Raw genomic sequence first — 15354 nt, forward strand, 5'->3', positions numbered from 1 at the left:
TGGAATATTGTTTTTATTACAAAGCCAAACAAAATGTGTCTGAGCCGCGCCGCACATCAAAGTGTGACGACTAACCGACTGAGCTAATGTGAAACAAATGGTGTGTGTGTGTGTGTGTGTGTGTGTGTGTGTGTGTGTGTGTGTGTGTGTGTGTGTGTGTGTGTGTGTGTGTGTGTGTGTGTGTGTGTGTGTGTGTGTGCGTGTGTGTGTGTGGTGTGTGTGTGTGTGTGTGGTGTGTGTGTGTGTGTGTGTGTGTGTGTGTGTGTGTGTGTGTGTGTGTGTGTGTGTGTGTGTGTGTGTGTGTGTGTGTGTGGTGTGTGTGTGTGTGTGTGTGTGTGTGTGTCACTACAGTTATGTGCCAAGTAGAGACGTTACAGGTGAATAGGGTAAATATTTAAACTTATAGATATCACCATGAAACTTCCTACAAAGATTACTGATATTTATATAAATAATCTTTGTATTGCAAGTTTTCTGAGAACGTATGTTTAAATATGCAATTCAGGCTTTATGTTTTCATATCTCAGCTGTTTTCCATGTATTTTCAGCAATGGATAAAGCCAGTCGAATCCAGAGGGATGTCTCTTTGTATATCTCTAGACATCAGAAGATACTGCCATACAAAGTCCTTCCCTGCATGTTTCTAGATGTGAAATGTGATATAACTAATCTGCAGGCTTTGGGGTTGTTGTAGTTTCATAAACTGAGACATTTACGAAATGTTTGGTGTTGAAAATGTCAGAAAAAGTACAAGAAATTGGACTTTTTAAATGTCTTCTTCTGTCCAACAGACAATCCAGATCTCATGTAACTTGAAGACACTGCAACCAGAGATCTATTTCACTTCAAATATGACCTTAGGTTATAGAAATGTCTCCGATAAATGCTCTACTGATTGACTGTTGGATTAACTGTTATTATATTGTCTTTTTTGCCTGTTTTCGGTCGTTCGCTGGAACATAATGTGTGTATAGATGAGTGTGTAAAAAGCTTCAGAATATAGAACCGAATAAGAGGAGAGAAATCTGGCTTTACAGATATGGATATTAAAATGCTGACATGTTGTACAAAACAATGCTAATTACTTAGTGCTAACTTTAGGAGAGATCTGCACACCTAAACAGACAAAGTTAGTGAAATAAACTCCTGCATGTGTTTTCTTTCCACTCGTCTGAAACTAGACCTGTAATGGAAACTACATGCACGTCTCCTCACAGCTCGTTCCTGAGTGATTTCCTCCGTTTCGTTGCATGCGTGTCCGTCGTCTCCACGGTGGTGCGTTCAATGTTTCCACTCTGCATGCATCTGTCAGCGAGTCATAAGGCCAAGGTGTATATTAAGTTATTTGTGAAAGCAGCTCACTAATTAGGACCCGGAGAGCCAGTCTGTCTAAACAACATGGAATTACACGGAGAGGTTTTCTGACTGAATTCCTTCTCGCTCCGGCCTTTTGTTGGGATTGCATCGCTCACATAGTTTCCATTTCCCCCCCTTGTGCACCTTATTTATCGTCTCATGGGATCTCATGCACGGCTGAATTGAAATGTGACAAACGGGCGAGTGTGGACGGATGCTTGTTGTGTCTAGACGGAGACTCAGGGAGACGCTCTGTAAACTTATCATGGAGGTATTGTGTGAGAGAATACACTGTGCGACTCAACGTGGTTAAAAAGTTAGTTTTTTTTAGATAACGCTAGATAAGGCGACACAAATCTGATTTTTGGGATAAATAAACAATTTCTGCAGCCGTATTGTATTCAGACCTGTTGACAGCAGCAGTGTGATTCAATGAGAGTAACAGCTTGTATACATGCGTCTACAATGGAAAACTTAACCCATTAAATGATCATTAGGATATCAATCAGTCACCCTGTGTTACCTTACATTTCTGCAAGCCTCCACGGTGATTAAGTAATCAGAAAAACGAGAAAAGTCTTGATGAATTGAAGTAGAACTTTATGAAAACATTAACAAACTGTCATACAACTCATGCAGAATAAGTCACATGCTCACTACTTCACAAACACATGACTGTAACCTCAAAGCAAACACTAACACGTAGTCTCAGATGTGTGCAAGCGAGATAACGTTTATTTAATAGCACGTTTTTGAATCTGTGGACATAGCTAAAGGTTTCTTAAGGAATTCAAGGTAGCAAGGGGTGAGTTCATATGATTGAAATGCTCATTTTGTGGGTGAAGTATTGCCTTAAAGCCTGTACTTGGAGAGGTAAGAAGATGTAAACTATTGACGGTGAGCAGCGGCAGGACATGAGGTAGTAGTTTGCAGATAATTGCTCCTTTATCCACAAAAACATGATAAATCCAGCTGTTATATTTGTCCTCTTTTCTCTAATGTGGCCAAAAGCAGGATTAGTTGCAGAAGTGGAACTAAATATTCTTCCGAGTCTTTTTATTCAGACTCAGTGTGATCTGTTTTATCTTTGGGATGCATTTCTCTGAAGCTCAGAGTGTGATCTGACTGCTGGACCTGCTTCACGGTCAGAATGATTCCTCTGCTGTTTCATGCAAGCTGCAGAAATGTCGAGTCATGACTTGTACTTTTGACCCGGAGAGAATCTGGCATCATGCATTAGTCCGTCGCCAAAAAGACGGGATAATTAGCGGAGGATTGTATGAAGCAGTTTGCAGGATATTCGCACGAACTGTACATTTCCACAGTGTGTGTATCCTGTGATGAATGGGACATTTAATATTCTCTCCTGAAGGGGTTTACTGTAATCTATCTGTCCTCCAAACACTGACGATGTGTGAGGGACGGGACTGAGGAAACAAACACCTCCAGACTGTGTTCAAGGTCTTCCTGATTTCACATAGATATGTAGTTCCTTTGCCAACAGTATTTAGTGATAGATACTACATGCATAATGTAGAGAAAGGTTGTATTTATACACCAAAGTGTTGACCTCTATTCATTTAATTACTTTGCTAATTGAACGAGGCCAGCTGGAACAAAAGATACAGAAATAAATCTGATTTTTTTTTTTTTTTCTGACCAACTTTTTAATACATTCTTCACAAGATGGCACGGACATACAGACACCAATTAAACAGATATAAATACAGAAAAATACTACTTTATAAACCAGATAAACCAGACGTTGACACAGTTTATGTATATTTAAATAAATCAGAATATCCCAAATTATTTAAATGTTAATTTTTGTATTTTTTGACGCATTTTAACTCATAGAAATCACATTTTAATTCACTCTAAGCCACATATGTTAACCTCACAATACAAATTAAACAAACATAAATACAGAAGAAGATAACTTCATCCTACTGGAAAAACCAAACGTTGGCAAAGTTATTTATATCTAAATAAATCAGTAAATATCTTTTCTCCCAAAATATTTAAATGTCATTTTTTAGACGCATTTTCACTAATATAAATCACATTTAAATTCACTCTAAGCCACAAGTGTGTGTGTGTGTGTGTGTGTGTGTGTGTGTGTGTGTGTGTGTGTGTGTGTGTGTGTGTGTGTGTGTGTGTGTGTGTGTGTGTGTGTGTGTGTGTGTGTGTGTGTGTGTGTGTGTGTGTGTGTGTGTGTGTGTGTGTGTGTGTGTGTGTGTGTGTGTGTGTGTGTGTGTGTGTGTGTGTGTGTGTGTGTGTGTGTGTGTGTGTGTGTGTGTGTGTGTGTGTGTGTGTGTGTGTGTGTGTGTGTGTGTGTGTGTGTGTGTGTGTGTGTGTGTGTGTGTGTGTGTGTGTGTGTGTCCTGCAGGCGACCTTGGCACAGATCCGAGCGTTTTGACCGCTCGCTCTGTGCGTGACTCAACATGTGTTTAAAAAACCAAAACAAGAGGTTTATTTCTCACAACATGGAAAACTACAGCAGCATGTTTCATCTCCTGAGGACGCTTCAAATGATTCAGTTCTATTTAACGCCAGACTCCTGATTCATGCTTTCTTTTCCCATCATGCACTGCAGTGTCTGAACATTTGACATTTGGCGGATGATCCTGTTTAGTCTTACGTTTCAAACGCCAAACCTTTTGAGATAAAGCAGACGTGTTTTGCAACGAGAGGGAGGAGAGTTTATTTAACATGAGGGAAAGTGCACCTGTTATCAGTGTGTGTGTGTCAGTGTGTGTATGTGTGTGTCAGTGTGTGTATGTGTGTGTCAGTGTGTGTGTTGACGTGTAACTGTCTGCAAACAGTGGGAACGAGAGGTTAGAGGAACAATGGTGGCGTGTCTGATACATGTGGATTTCTTTAGAGAGTCGGAGGAATCTGTGAGTGAGCAGATGTTGACGTGTGTGTGTGTGTGTGTGTGTGTGTGTAGAGGACACAGGGAGAGATCAGAAGAAAGTATTTTTCCATCTCCCCGTCTGATTCTCCCTCGCTGATAGTTGTTCTGTCCCGTGTCTCGCCCTTCCTATTGTCATCGACTCTCCTTCAACAAATGTGTGTGTGTGTGTGTGTGTTCAGTGTGTGTGTGTTCAGTGTGTGTGTGTGTGGATGTTTATTTGCTGTGAAGTGCTCCTCTTGGCTCTGAGCGTCGTATCGACAGCAGAGAGACCGCAGTGTGATTAATGACTCTCCTCTTCCTCCTCTCTTCCTCTCAGAGGACCTAGATGACCTCAGGATGGAGGGCGTGACAGGCCTCTCGTCTGGCAGTAAGTTCAGTCAGGGTCGCAGCTCGTACCAGACGGAGCCTCAGGCCAGAGTCACGCTGAACATCTGCTCCAGGTGCGCCAGGTAAATGCTTCCCCTTACCTTCAGAGAGAGAGTGCGTCAGGTAAATGCTTCCCCTTACCTTCAGAGAGAGAGTACGCCAGGTAAATGCTTCCCCTTACCTTCAGAGAGAGAGTGCGCCAGGTAAATGCTTCCCCTATTCTTACCTTCAGAGAGAAAGTGCGCCAGGTAAATGCTTCCCCTTACCTTCAGAGAGAGTGCGCCAGGTAAATGCTTCCCCTTACCTTCAGAGAGAGTGCGCCAGGTAAATGCTTCCCCTATTCTTACCTTCAGAGAGAGAGTGCGCCAGGTAAATGCTTCCCCTATTATTACCTTCAGAGAGAGAGTGCGCCAGGTAAATGCTTCCCCTATTCTTACCTTCAGAGAGAGAGTGCGCCAGGTAAATGCTTCCCCTATTATTACCTTCAGAGAGAGAGTGCGCCAGGTAAATGCTTCCCCTTACCTCCAGAGAGAAAGTGCGCCAGGTAAATGCTTCCCCTTACCTTCAGAGAGAGTGCGCCAGGTAAATGCTTCCCCTTACCTTCAGAGAGAGTGCGCCAGGTAAATGCTTCCCCTATTCTTACCTTCAGAGAGAGAGTGCGCCAGGTAAATGCTTCCCCTATTCTTACCTTCAGAGAGAGAGTGCGCCAGGTAAATGCTTCCCCTTACCTTTAGAGAGAAAGTGCGCCAGGTAAATGCTTCCCCTTACCTTCAGAGAGAGAGTGCGCCAGGTAAATGCTTCCCCTTACCTTCAGAGAGAGAGTGCGCCAGGTAAATGCTTCCCCTTACCTTCAGAGAGAAAGTGCGCCAGGTAAATGCTTCCCCTTACCTTCAGAGAGAAAGTGCGCCAGGTAAATGCTTCCCCTTACCTTCAGAGAGAGTGCGCCAGGCAAATGCTTCCCCTTACCTTCAGAGAGAGTGCGCCAGGTAAATGCTTCCCCTATTCTTACCTTCAGAGAGAGAGTGCGCCAGGTAAATGCTTCCCCTATTCTTACCTTCAGAGAGAAAGTGCGCCAGGTAAATGCTTCCCCTTACCTTCAGAGAGAAAGTGCGCCAGGTAAATGCTTCCCCTTACCTTCAGAGAGAGTGCGCCAGGTAAATGCTTCCCCTATTCTTACCTTCAGAGAGAGTGCGCCAGGTAAATGCTTCCCCTTACCTTCAGAGAGAGAGTGCGCCAGGTAAATGCTTCCCCTATTCTTACCTTCAGAGAGAAAGTGCGCCAGGTAAATGCTTCCCCTTACCTTCAGAGAGAGAGTGCGCCAGGTAAATGCTTCCCCTATTCTTACCTTCAGAGAGAGTGTGTCACGTTTTTCCTGGAGCTAAAGGGACACATAACGCTTATTTTTAGGTGCATCCTTCTACTCTGGGTCTGTAATTGAACATGTTTGCATTAATGGTCCTTCTGTCTGTTTGACACACCTGAATTCTCCCTCTGTCTGAGATGCTCTGTTTTAGCGCCTCTCTCTTAGAGCTCTCATCTCAAAAATAAAACCCAGTCTGCTCTGATTGGCTTGCAAGAAAAAGGTCAATTCTCAAGGCGTTTTCTCCAAACTCTCTCTGTACAAAGCCTGTGATGTTTTTACACTTTAATCCACAAAAGTCCTAAAACTAACCTGCCTAGTTTTAAGACCCCTGAAATGATATGACTTCAGTTTATACTACGGTAAAAGTTTCTTCTTTTTAAAGTATTTTCTCATACCTTGAACTCATCTAGAGGTCACGCCACACTTCCTGTGGAGTTTAAAAATGGCAAGAAACATTTAGATTCTCCAAGCGTTTCTCAAAACTCTCTCTGTACAAAGTGTTTGATGTTTTTCCTTCAATTTCTGTTGCTTTCCAAGTGACATTTAAAGCAATCTAAATATGGTTCCTTTAAGATGTGGAAACCCTAATATGATATGAATTCAAATAAATGTTTCAGCTACATTTTATTTCAGTTTTCTGTCAAGTTGATCTTAAATTTCATCTCCAATGATGTCAAAAAAAGTCCTAAATCTAACGTGCCCTAAGCTTTAAGACTGATAGGACTTTATTCACGTTTATCTCCTCTGATAATTGTCTCCATTCTCGTGTGTGTGTGTGTGTGTGTGTGTGTGTGTGTGTGTGTGTGTGTGTGTGTGTGTGTGTGTGTGTGTGTGTGTGTGTGTGTGTGTGTGTGTGTGTGTGTGTGTGTGTGTGTGTGTGTGTGTGTGTGTGTGTGTGTGTGTGTGTGTGTGTGTGTGTGTGTGTGTGTGTGTGTGTGTGTGTGTGTGTGGGTGTGTTGTGTGTGTGTGTGTGTGTGTGTGTGTGTGTGTGTGGTGTGTGTGTGTGTGTGTGTGTGTGTGTGTGTGTGTGTGTGTGTGTGTGTGTGGTGTGTGTGTGTGTGTGTGTGTGTGTGTGTGTGTGTGTGTGTGTGTGTGTGTGCAGAACCTCCCACCTGATGCCAGCATGTGATAAATGAGTATCTTTTCACTGAGACGCCAGCGCTGTGTTTCCTATCAGCTTTCCTTCAGCCTCCATCAGCTGTGGGATGTTTTCAGAGCTGCAGCAGCTATCAGATGGTTTCAAGCGAATACTTTATCCCTCTGGATTATCTCAGAGCAGCTTCAGCCCTTTTTCTGTCTAACATGATTCCTTGAAATGTCAGACATCTGTTCCCCTGCTCCTCTCTCAGCCTGAATACATGTACTCCTCCCACGGAGGGGACATGTGCATTTGTTACATTTTAAGATACAAAATTATAAAGATTACACACACACATTCATGTCTCTACACACACGCACACACACAGGCGCACCACACACACACACACACACACACACACACACACGCACACACACAGGCGCACCACACACACGCACACACACACACAGGCGCACCACACACACGCACACACACACACACACACACACACACACACACACACACACACACACACACAGGTGCACCACACACACACACACACAGGCGCACCACACACACACACACACACACACACACACACACACACACACACGCACAGGTCAGGCTGCTAACAGGACCTCGATGCTGCATCTTGAAAAGTGGAGAGAATGATGGAAACGTCAGAACACCCTTTCATGGACAAGAGACTAAACACACCTCTGGTTTAGAGAACTGTTGTTTATCTGTAACTTTAAACGTGTCTTAATCTTTTGATAAACTTGTCTCTCATGTTTACCTTAAAGGGAAACCTTAAGAGAGGCTGCTAAAAGGATTTTAGTAGACGTTTCTCTCTGAAGATATCTCGTGCCTCTTAACGTATGATTTGTATAACTTCATACTCATCCTTCCTTTGACTCACAACGTATCGGCCTTCCTCTGGGCTTAGTAACGTTAGAACCTTTTTCTGGTTTAATTGGATAGAAAAACGATTCCCCTCACCATGCTATGTTTTCATCAGTAGATTGTATTGACAGGGAAAAGTTCACGGCTAGCATCAAGTAGCCGTTTTAAAACCACTTTTCTTGATGGGATTACCTGCAGCTTTGCTCACCTTTAACATGTGGAAGTGTTTCACACCTGCAGACACTCTACTGTACAGACGTCACTACAAACCAGACGAGACACTACAGGAGAACATTATTTATCTTGCACTGGCTTCCTTAACATGTCTTCTTTCAGACTAGTGTAAGTAAAACCCTGTAAAGTCCACATTCAGGAGAATATTTGTCACTTTTCTGTCTGCAGATTTCTCCTAACCCCTAACTCACAATGAGCCTCGTTTGTTTCTGTGTTTGATCCCGTATCATAAGGCTCGCTGGTGTTTAGCATCCTGTGCATTATTGCAACATGTTCACACCTTCCTGCGAGGTGATGCTTCCTCTCAGCGCCGCAGTGTGAAGGCGACAACTCCACCACGCTTATTCATTTACCCACAACTCCTGTGTGAGTTCCACACTCACTCAATCCACTCACACCAAACAATATCAGGATCAGAGACACTTTCAATGTCCTGCAAAACAACTGAGAAGTATTTTGATCCTTTGAGTGTGTGTGAAGGAGTGTGTGTGTAGGAGTGTGTGTGTAGGAGTGTGTGTGTAGGAGTGTGTGAATGAGTGTGTGAATGAGTGTGTGTAGGAGTGTGTGTGAATGAGTGTGTGTGTGTGTGTGTGTGTGTGTGTGTGTGTGTGTGTGTGTGTGTGTGTGTGTGTGTGTGTGTGTGTGTGTGTGTGTGTGTGTGTGTGTGTGTGTGTGTGTGTGTGTGTGTGTGTGTGTGTGTGTGTGTGTGTGTGTGTGTGTGTGTGGTTGTGTGTGTGTGTGTGTGTGTGTGTGTGTGTGTGTGTGTGTGTGTGTGTGTGTGTGTGTGTGTGTGTGTGTGTGTGTGTGTGTGTGTGTGTGTGTGTGTGTGTGTGTGTGTGTGTGTGTGTGTGTGTGTGTGTGTGTGTGTGTGTGTGTGTGTGGTGTGTGTGTGTGTGTGTGTGTGTAGTAAACTTTCCTATCTGGAAACTGAACTCTTTTATTCCTTTAACTCCGGCTGCATCTCTCAGACCCGCTTCCTGGTCGGGCCAAACAGATAACGCTGAGAAAAACCAGCCATAGGGGGCTTTGAACGCATCACGATGAAGCACAGTACCTGAGAGAGGATGTTTTTTAGTTCTAAAACAAAGGAGATGTGTTTTAGTTTGAATCCATGCACCACGTGTGCAGCTGCGATGAAGATCTTTGTGCCCTGAAACTCACCTTCTTCATCGTTTATTTGCAGAAATGACATGATAAACTCAGGAAACACTTCCTCTTTGTCTCATCCCCTACTAACTGACAGAGACTCCCTTGTATTTCTTTTATCTGACATAAGATTTAAACAGATATCATCGGGGAACAGGCTGTGGTTGCATCCTGTTAAAGAACAGTGAGCTATTGATTTCAGGTGAAGACGTCTCTTTAGTTCTGGTGTCTGTGTATATCTATGCACCAGATATATCTGTGAATGCATTACTTTTACCTCAACATGCTCAAAGCTATAGAGAGGCGAAGTCACGCCCATCTACTTCCGCCCCATGGGACCTTATTTCGGAAAAATTATGTATTGAAGTCAATGAGGAGAGAAAGATTATCTTTCGATCCCGTTTGAATTGTGCCATGAATTACACATATGATGTTTGTCAATTTAAAAAATAATTTCCATGTCAAAAAAGTCACAGTTTGTCGTAAAACTGTTGAAATATAAGACTATGAAAAATATGCAACTAGAAAGACTACAAATCCCAGAGTCCCGGTCCCGCATGCTGGCTCTTAGGAACCGACTAACTCCCCTTGTGTGTATGCACAGCTCTCAACATGCCCAGACTTGGAGTGATTTTCACCTCTTTTAATACTTTCCGCCTCATTCTGAAAGAAAGAAGTGAAATGTGCCAACGTGACGGCCGTCTGGGTGTGTGGTGCGAGACGGGAGATGGAGTTCATTGAGCGGTTTCACACAAAACAAAGTGTTACTTCACAGTTTTACGACACATTTTTATTTTTTTGACTTGCAAAATTATCTTTGAAATTGACAAACATCATATGTGTAATTCGTGGCACAATTCAAACGGGATCCAAAGATAATCTTTCTCTCTCCATTGACTTCAATGCATCATTTTTCCGAAATAAGGTCCGATGGAGGTCCACCGGAAAGGGAGGGACTTCGCCACTCTATTTGAAATGTATTGTTATGAATGGGAGAAGCTATGATGAAGGAATGCGTGCCCTAAAACTCACCTTTCTTCATAGTTTCTTTGCAGAAATGACAGACATGATAAACTCAGGAAACTCTTCCTCTTTGTCTCATCCTCTCAGAGTGACAGAGATGCCCTTGTTTGTTTTATATCTGATATAAGATTTAAACAGATATGATATACTAAAAACTCTTTTAAACTGTGTTTTTATGAATGGGGGAAGCTGCGATGAAGATCTTAGTGCCCTAAAACGTTTTTTTAAATGACATGTATAACACTTCCTCTTTGTCTCATCCCCTATCTGTTCGTTATCATTGGTTTTCCCAGCATGCATTGCAGTGTTGTGTCTGATTCCCCGCTGTGTGTTGTGTGCAGGTTGCAGGGTGACAGCCTATCAGACGGCAGATCTGAAGAGTGTCGGCCAATCAGCTCCGAGCAGGCCGTGCCCGACATCTCAGGTGAGAAGACAACACTTCTTTGAAATAATGTTGTGAAAATCCTGAATGTCCTCTTCCAACATGAGAGTCACATGATAACAAAGGTATCCCAACTGTGTGTGTGTGTGTGTGTGTGTGTGTGTGTGTGTGTGTGTGTGTGTGTGTGTGTGTGTGTGTGTGTGTGTGTGTGTGTGTGTGTGTGTGTGTGTGTGTGTGTGTGTGTGTGTGTGTGTGTGTGTGTGTGTGTGTGTGTGTGTGTGTGTGTGTGTGTGTGTGTGTGTGTGTGTGTGTGTGTGTTGTGTGTGTGTGTGTGTGTGTGTGTGTGTGTGTGTGTGTGTGTGTGTGTGTGTGTGTGTGTGTGTGTGGTGTGTGTGTGTGTGTGTGTGTGTGTGGTGTGTGTGTGTGTGTGTGTGTTAGCTCCGTTGCCCGGGGTGGACGCTGTGGCCGGTCGTCTGCAGGAATTCGACGTCTTGTCTCAGATTTCTGTAAGTTTCCTCCCTCCATCCATCACTAAACAACTCGGATCACTTTACAGCCATCACTCTCTCCTCTATTGTTCTAACAAGAAGAAGAGAAACCCCTCCAGCCTCAATCATCCATCTTTAGTGTAGAAGACAAAGAAGTGATGAATCCTCCTGATGTCACTCTGGGTTATTGTGAGGGAGAAATGGACAGAATATCTGGTGACATGAGGACACTTGAGGCTCATTGAGATGTGTCTACACAATGCAGCTCAATATTTATGAGTTGCACGAGTAGAGGGCAACGTGTTGCGTGATACCCTGGAATGCTGCAGGGGTTATAGAGAGATCCATAGAGGTCAGAGGTGGGGAGTAGTGAAGTACAAATACTTCAATACTGTACTTAAGTACATTTTTCTGGTATCAGTACTTTACTCCAATACTTATTTTTCTGACGACTTTTTATTTTTACATGTTGAACACAAATACCTGTACTTTCTACTTCTTACATGTTGAACCCAAATACCTGTACTTTCTACTTCTTACATGTTGAACACAAATACCTGTACTTTCTACTTCTTACATGTTGAACCCAAATACCTGTACTTTCTACTTCTTACATGTTGAACACAAATACCTGTACTTTCTACTTCTTACATGTTGAACCCAAATACCTGTACTTTCTACTTCTCACATGTTGAACACAAATACCTGTACTTTCTACTTCTTACATGTTGAACTCAAATACCTGTACTTTCTACTTCTTACATGTTGAACACAAATACCTGTACTTTCTACTTCTTACATGTTGAACACAAATACCTGTACTTTCTACTTCTCACATGTTGAACACAAATACCTGTACTTTCTACTTCTCACATGTTGAACACAAATACCTGTACTTTCTACTTCTCACATGTTGAACCCTAATACCTGTACTTTCTACTTCTTACATGTTGAACACAAATACCTGTACTTTCTACTTCTTACATGTTGAACACAAATACCTGTACTTTCTACTTCTTACATGTTGAACACAAATACCTGTACTTTCTACTTCTTACATGTTGAACACAAATACCTGTACTTTCTACTTCTTACATGTTGAACACAAATACCTGTACTTTCTACTTCTTACATTTTGAACACAAATACCTGTACTTTCTACTTCTTACATGTTGAACACAAACACCTGTACTTTCTACTTCTTACATGTTGAACACAAATACCTGTACTTTCTACTTCTCACATGTTGAACTCAAATACCTGTACTTTCTACTTCTTACATGTTGAACTCAAATACCTGTACTTTCTACTTCTTACATGTTGAACACAAATACCTGTACTTTCTACTTCTTACATGTTGAACTCAAATACCTGTACTTTCTACTTCTTACATGTTGAACTCAAATACCTGTACTTTCTACTTCTTACATGTTGAACACAAATACCTGTACTTTCTACTTCTTACATTTTGAACACAAATACCTGTACTTTCTACTTCTTACATGTTGAACTCAAATACCTGTACTTTCTACTTCTTACATGTTGAACACAAATACCTGTACTTTCTACTTCTTACATGTTGAACCCAAATACCTGTACTTTCTACTTCTTACATGTTGAACACAAATACCTGTACTTTCTACTTCTTACATGTTGAACTCAAATACCTGTACTTTCTACTTCTTACATGTTGAACACAAATACCTGTACTTTCTACTTCTTACATGTTGAACCCAAATACCTGTACTTTCTACTTCTTACATGTTGAACACAAATACCTGTACTTTCTACTTCTTACATGTTGAACACAAATACCTGTACTTTCTACTTCTCACATGTTGAACACAAATACCTGTACTTTCTACTTCTTACATGTTGAACTCAAATACCTTTACTTTCTACTTCTCACATTTCCCAAACAGGCTGGTTCCTTTAGTTTGAATGTGTGTTTGGTGGCGTGATCATTATTCTTTAGAGTCATTGCGTGCCTATTGATTTGAACACGATCCGTGTATCCATCATTTCCTGGTCTTCTCTAAAGAAGAGGGACCAATGAAAACGTTGTCATGTTGCCGTTGTTCAGCATGGAAACATTCATTAGCTAACAATGACATTATTGTTCTATTAATATAAAGGGAGGTCAGGTACTCTTTAAAACAGCTGCTAGTTATGGGTACTTTTTACTGAAGTACATTTCAAAGCCTCTTTACTTTGACTTGAGTGAAGAAGTTTAGTCAGTACTTCTACTTCTACCAGAGTACAGTATAATCCCCACATCACATGCTCTTAATAAACGCTGAAACGCTGGTACCTTTCTCTATAATTATCCTCCAAAAACAAACTCCTTTCTTTAAATAATTGCCCGATGTAAGTGTGAGCGAGACAGGGATTTTTTTACGGCATGTTTTAAAGAAAAGGCGCTGCAGTGTGTGCAGCAGATGCAGAGTCTGCAGACTGAGAGGCGTCAGATTGAGAGAGTGAAGGAGTGAAGGAGTGAAGGAGTGAAGGAGAGAAGGATCTGACATCCAGAGTGTGAGATATGAGGCTGAACACACTGCACAGAAAGCAGAGAAAGTGTAAAGAGACTTTTTAAAGATATCAGTTTTAAAGTCTTCTCATTTTATTCAACGTACAGTCATACTTAGTCATGCAAATAGTCTTTGACCTTTTTTAGTGATCTTATCTTAGTATATTGAGGGTGTGATGAAGCCAAAATGAAACGCAGGGTGAATGATGAAGATGAAGTCCTCCTTATTTCTTAAATGACATGATGACCCTGTCCTTCTGTGGCTACAGTATGCTGATACCATCACAGTGGGTGTGGTTCCTTTCATGATAGCGTCACGTCTAACTGGATGGTGATTCATGAAGCTTTAATCTAAATCTGACGTCCTCTTCTCCTCTGACCTCCACATGAACACACTTTATATAATAGGATGTGTGTTGAGTAGCTGCAGAGCCTCAACTCTCTGAATGTTAAGTCCTGCTCAATAACACATGAAGGCATCCCTTATGCAAAGTGCAGCTGATGTGTCTGCGTCGTGATTGCTTTAGTTTGGCTGTCTTTGAAAAGCTCATTTGTAAAAACGAATTATCCTAATCAACAGTATTTGGGAGAAACACAACAGTTGGAGTTTCACAGTTTGAGGAGTTCAATAAAAAGGACATCATGATTTGATATTCTCTGTCTGCAGCTCACCAACAAGTGGTTTGAATAGTTTCTTGACACGTTGCTCTGCTTATGAAAGAAAGGATGCATGTCTCTCTCTTTATATTATTGTGATATTTAAATAATAGGCACATTTCTTCCCATCGTGCGCTGCAGTGAAGCGTTGTTGCTGTCGGAGAGTAAACACTGCTAATCATTATTAGTCGTCCTCTTCAGGTGATAATTGCCTCATAAAGACAGAAAGGTTCGTGAAGCGGAGCGAGAACTGCTTCCATAGTTTCCTCTGAGAGCGTTTAGTGATGTGTTTTAATCACATTTCTCTCGGTGTGGGTGTTACCGCCATAAAACATGCTGCTAGAAATCACATAATTAGTGTGATGCAAGACCTGTGTTGCATTGTGAGGCTTTGTTTGGTTTGGCAGCGTGTCAGAGAGACTTCTCTGCGCTGGGGTTTGACTTTGTGGCTCCATTGTCCTCCGTGAGATTTAAGAGCTTCACTTTTATTCCTGCAAACGTTTGTTTAGGACTTCCAGATTTTCCATATTAGCGGTTTGACATCTGCGTGCTTTAGTGCGCCGTAAACTCTGGTGAGAATTCAACAAGTGTATTTTTTATTTTCCTTTATATTCATTACCTATAAACGTTGGAATTTAAATCACCTGCAATTGCAAATATTTTATCATTTCATTTCAGAGTAAGTCGTAAGGCGGGGGTTCGTTTCATCGGCATTTTAAGGGTTTTAAAAAACGTCTGCAAACCAAAGACACATTTCTGCCTTTTGCACGAAAAAATTACACAATAAAGTGTTTTATAATAACCCTTAAGACCCCCGAAAAGCTACTTCTGCATATAGTTTGAGATGCATGTTGCAGTGTTTGCCTCATGCCGTTTACATCTCACTTTTTTTATTTTCAGAGACACTCCTTCTG

The 15354-nt window shown here is 41.8% G+C and overlaps 1 protein-coding gene across 1 annotated transcript in view; it reads left to right on the forward strand.

Moving 5' to 3' along the window:
• cunh8orf34 (chromosome unknown C8orf34 homolog) overlaps positions 1-15354 on the forward strand; it is a 68104-nt gene that overhangs the window by 38272 nt on the left and 14478 nt on the right. The window contains 3 exon segments of the mRNA XM_034115538.1: positions 4590-4722; positions 10728-10810; positions 11207-11274. Of these exon segments, the coding sequence (XP_033971429.1) occupies positions 4590-4722; positions 10728-10810; positions 11207-11274 (284 nt within the window).

The sequence above is a fragment of the Trematomus bernacchii genome, unplaced genomic scaffold, assembly GCF_902827165.1.
Source record: "Trematomus bernacchii unplaced genomic scaffold, fTreBer1.1, whole genome shotgun sequence".
NCBI classification, from domain to species: domain Eukaryota; kingdom Metazoa; phylum Chordata; class Actinopteri; order Perciformes; family Nototheniidae; genus Trematomus; species Trematomus bernacchii.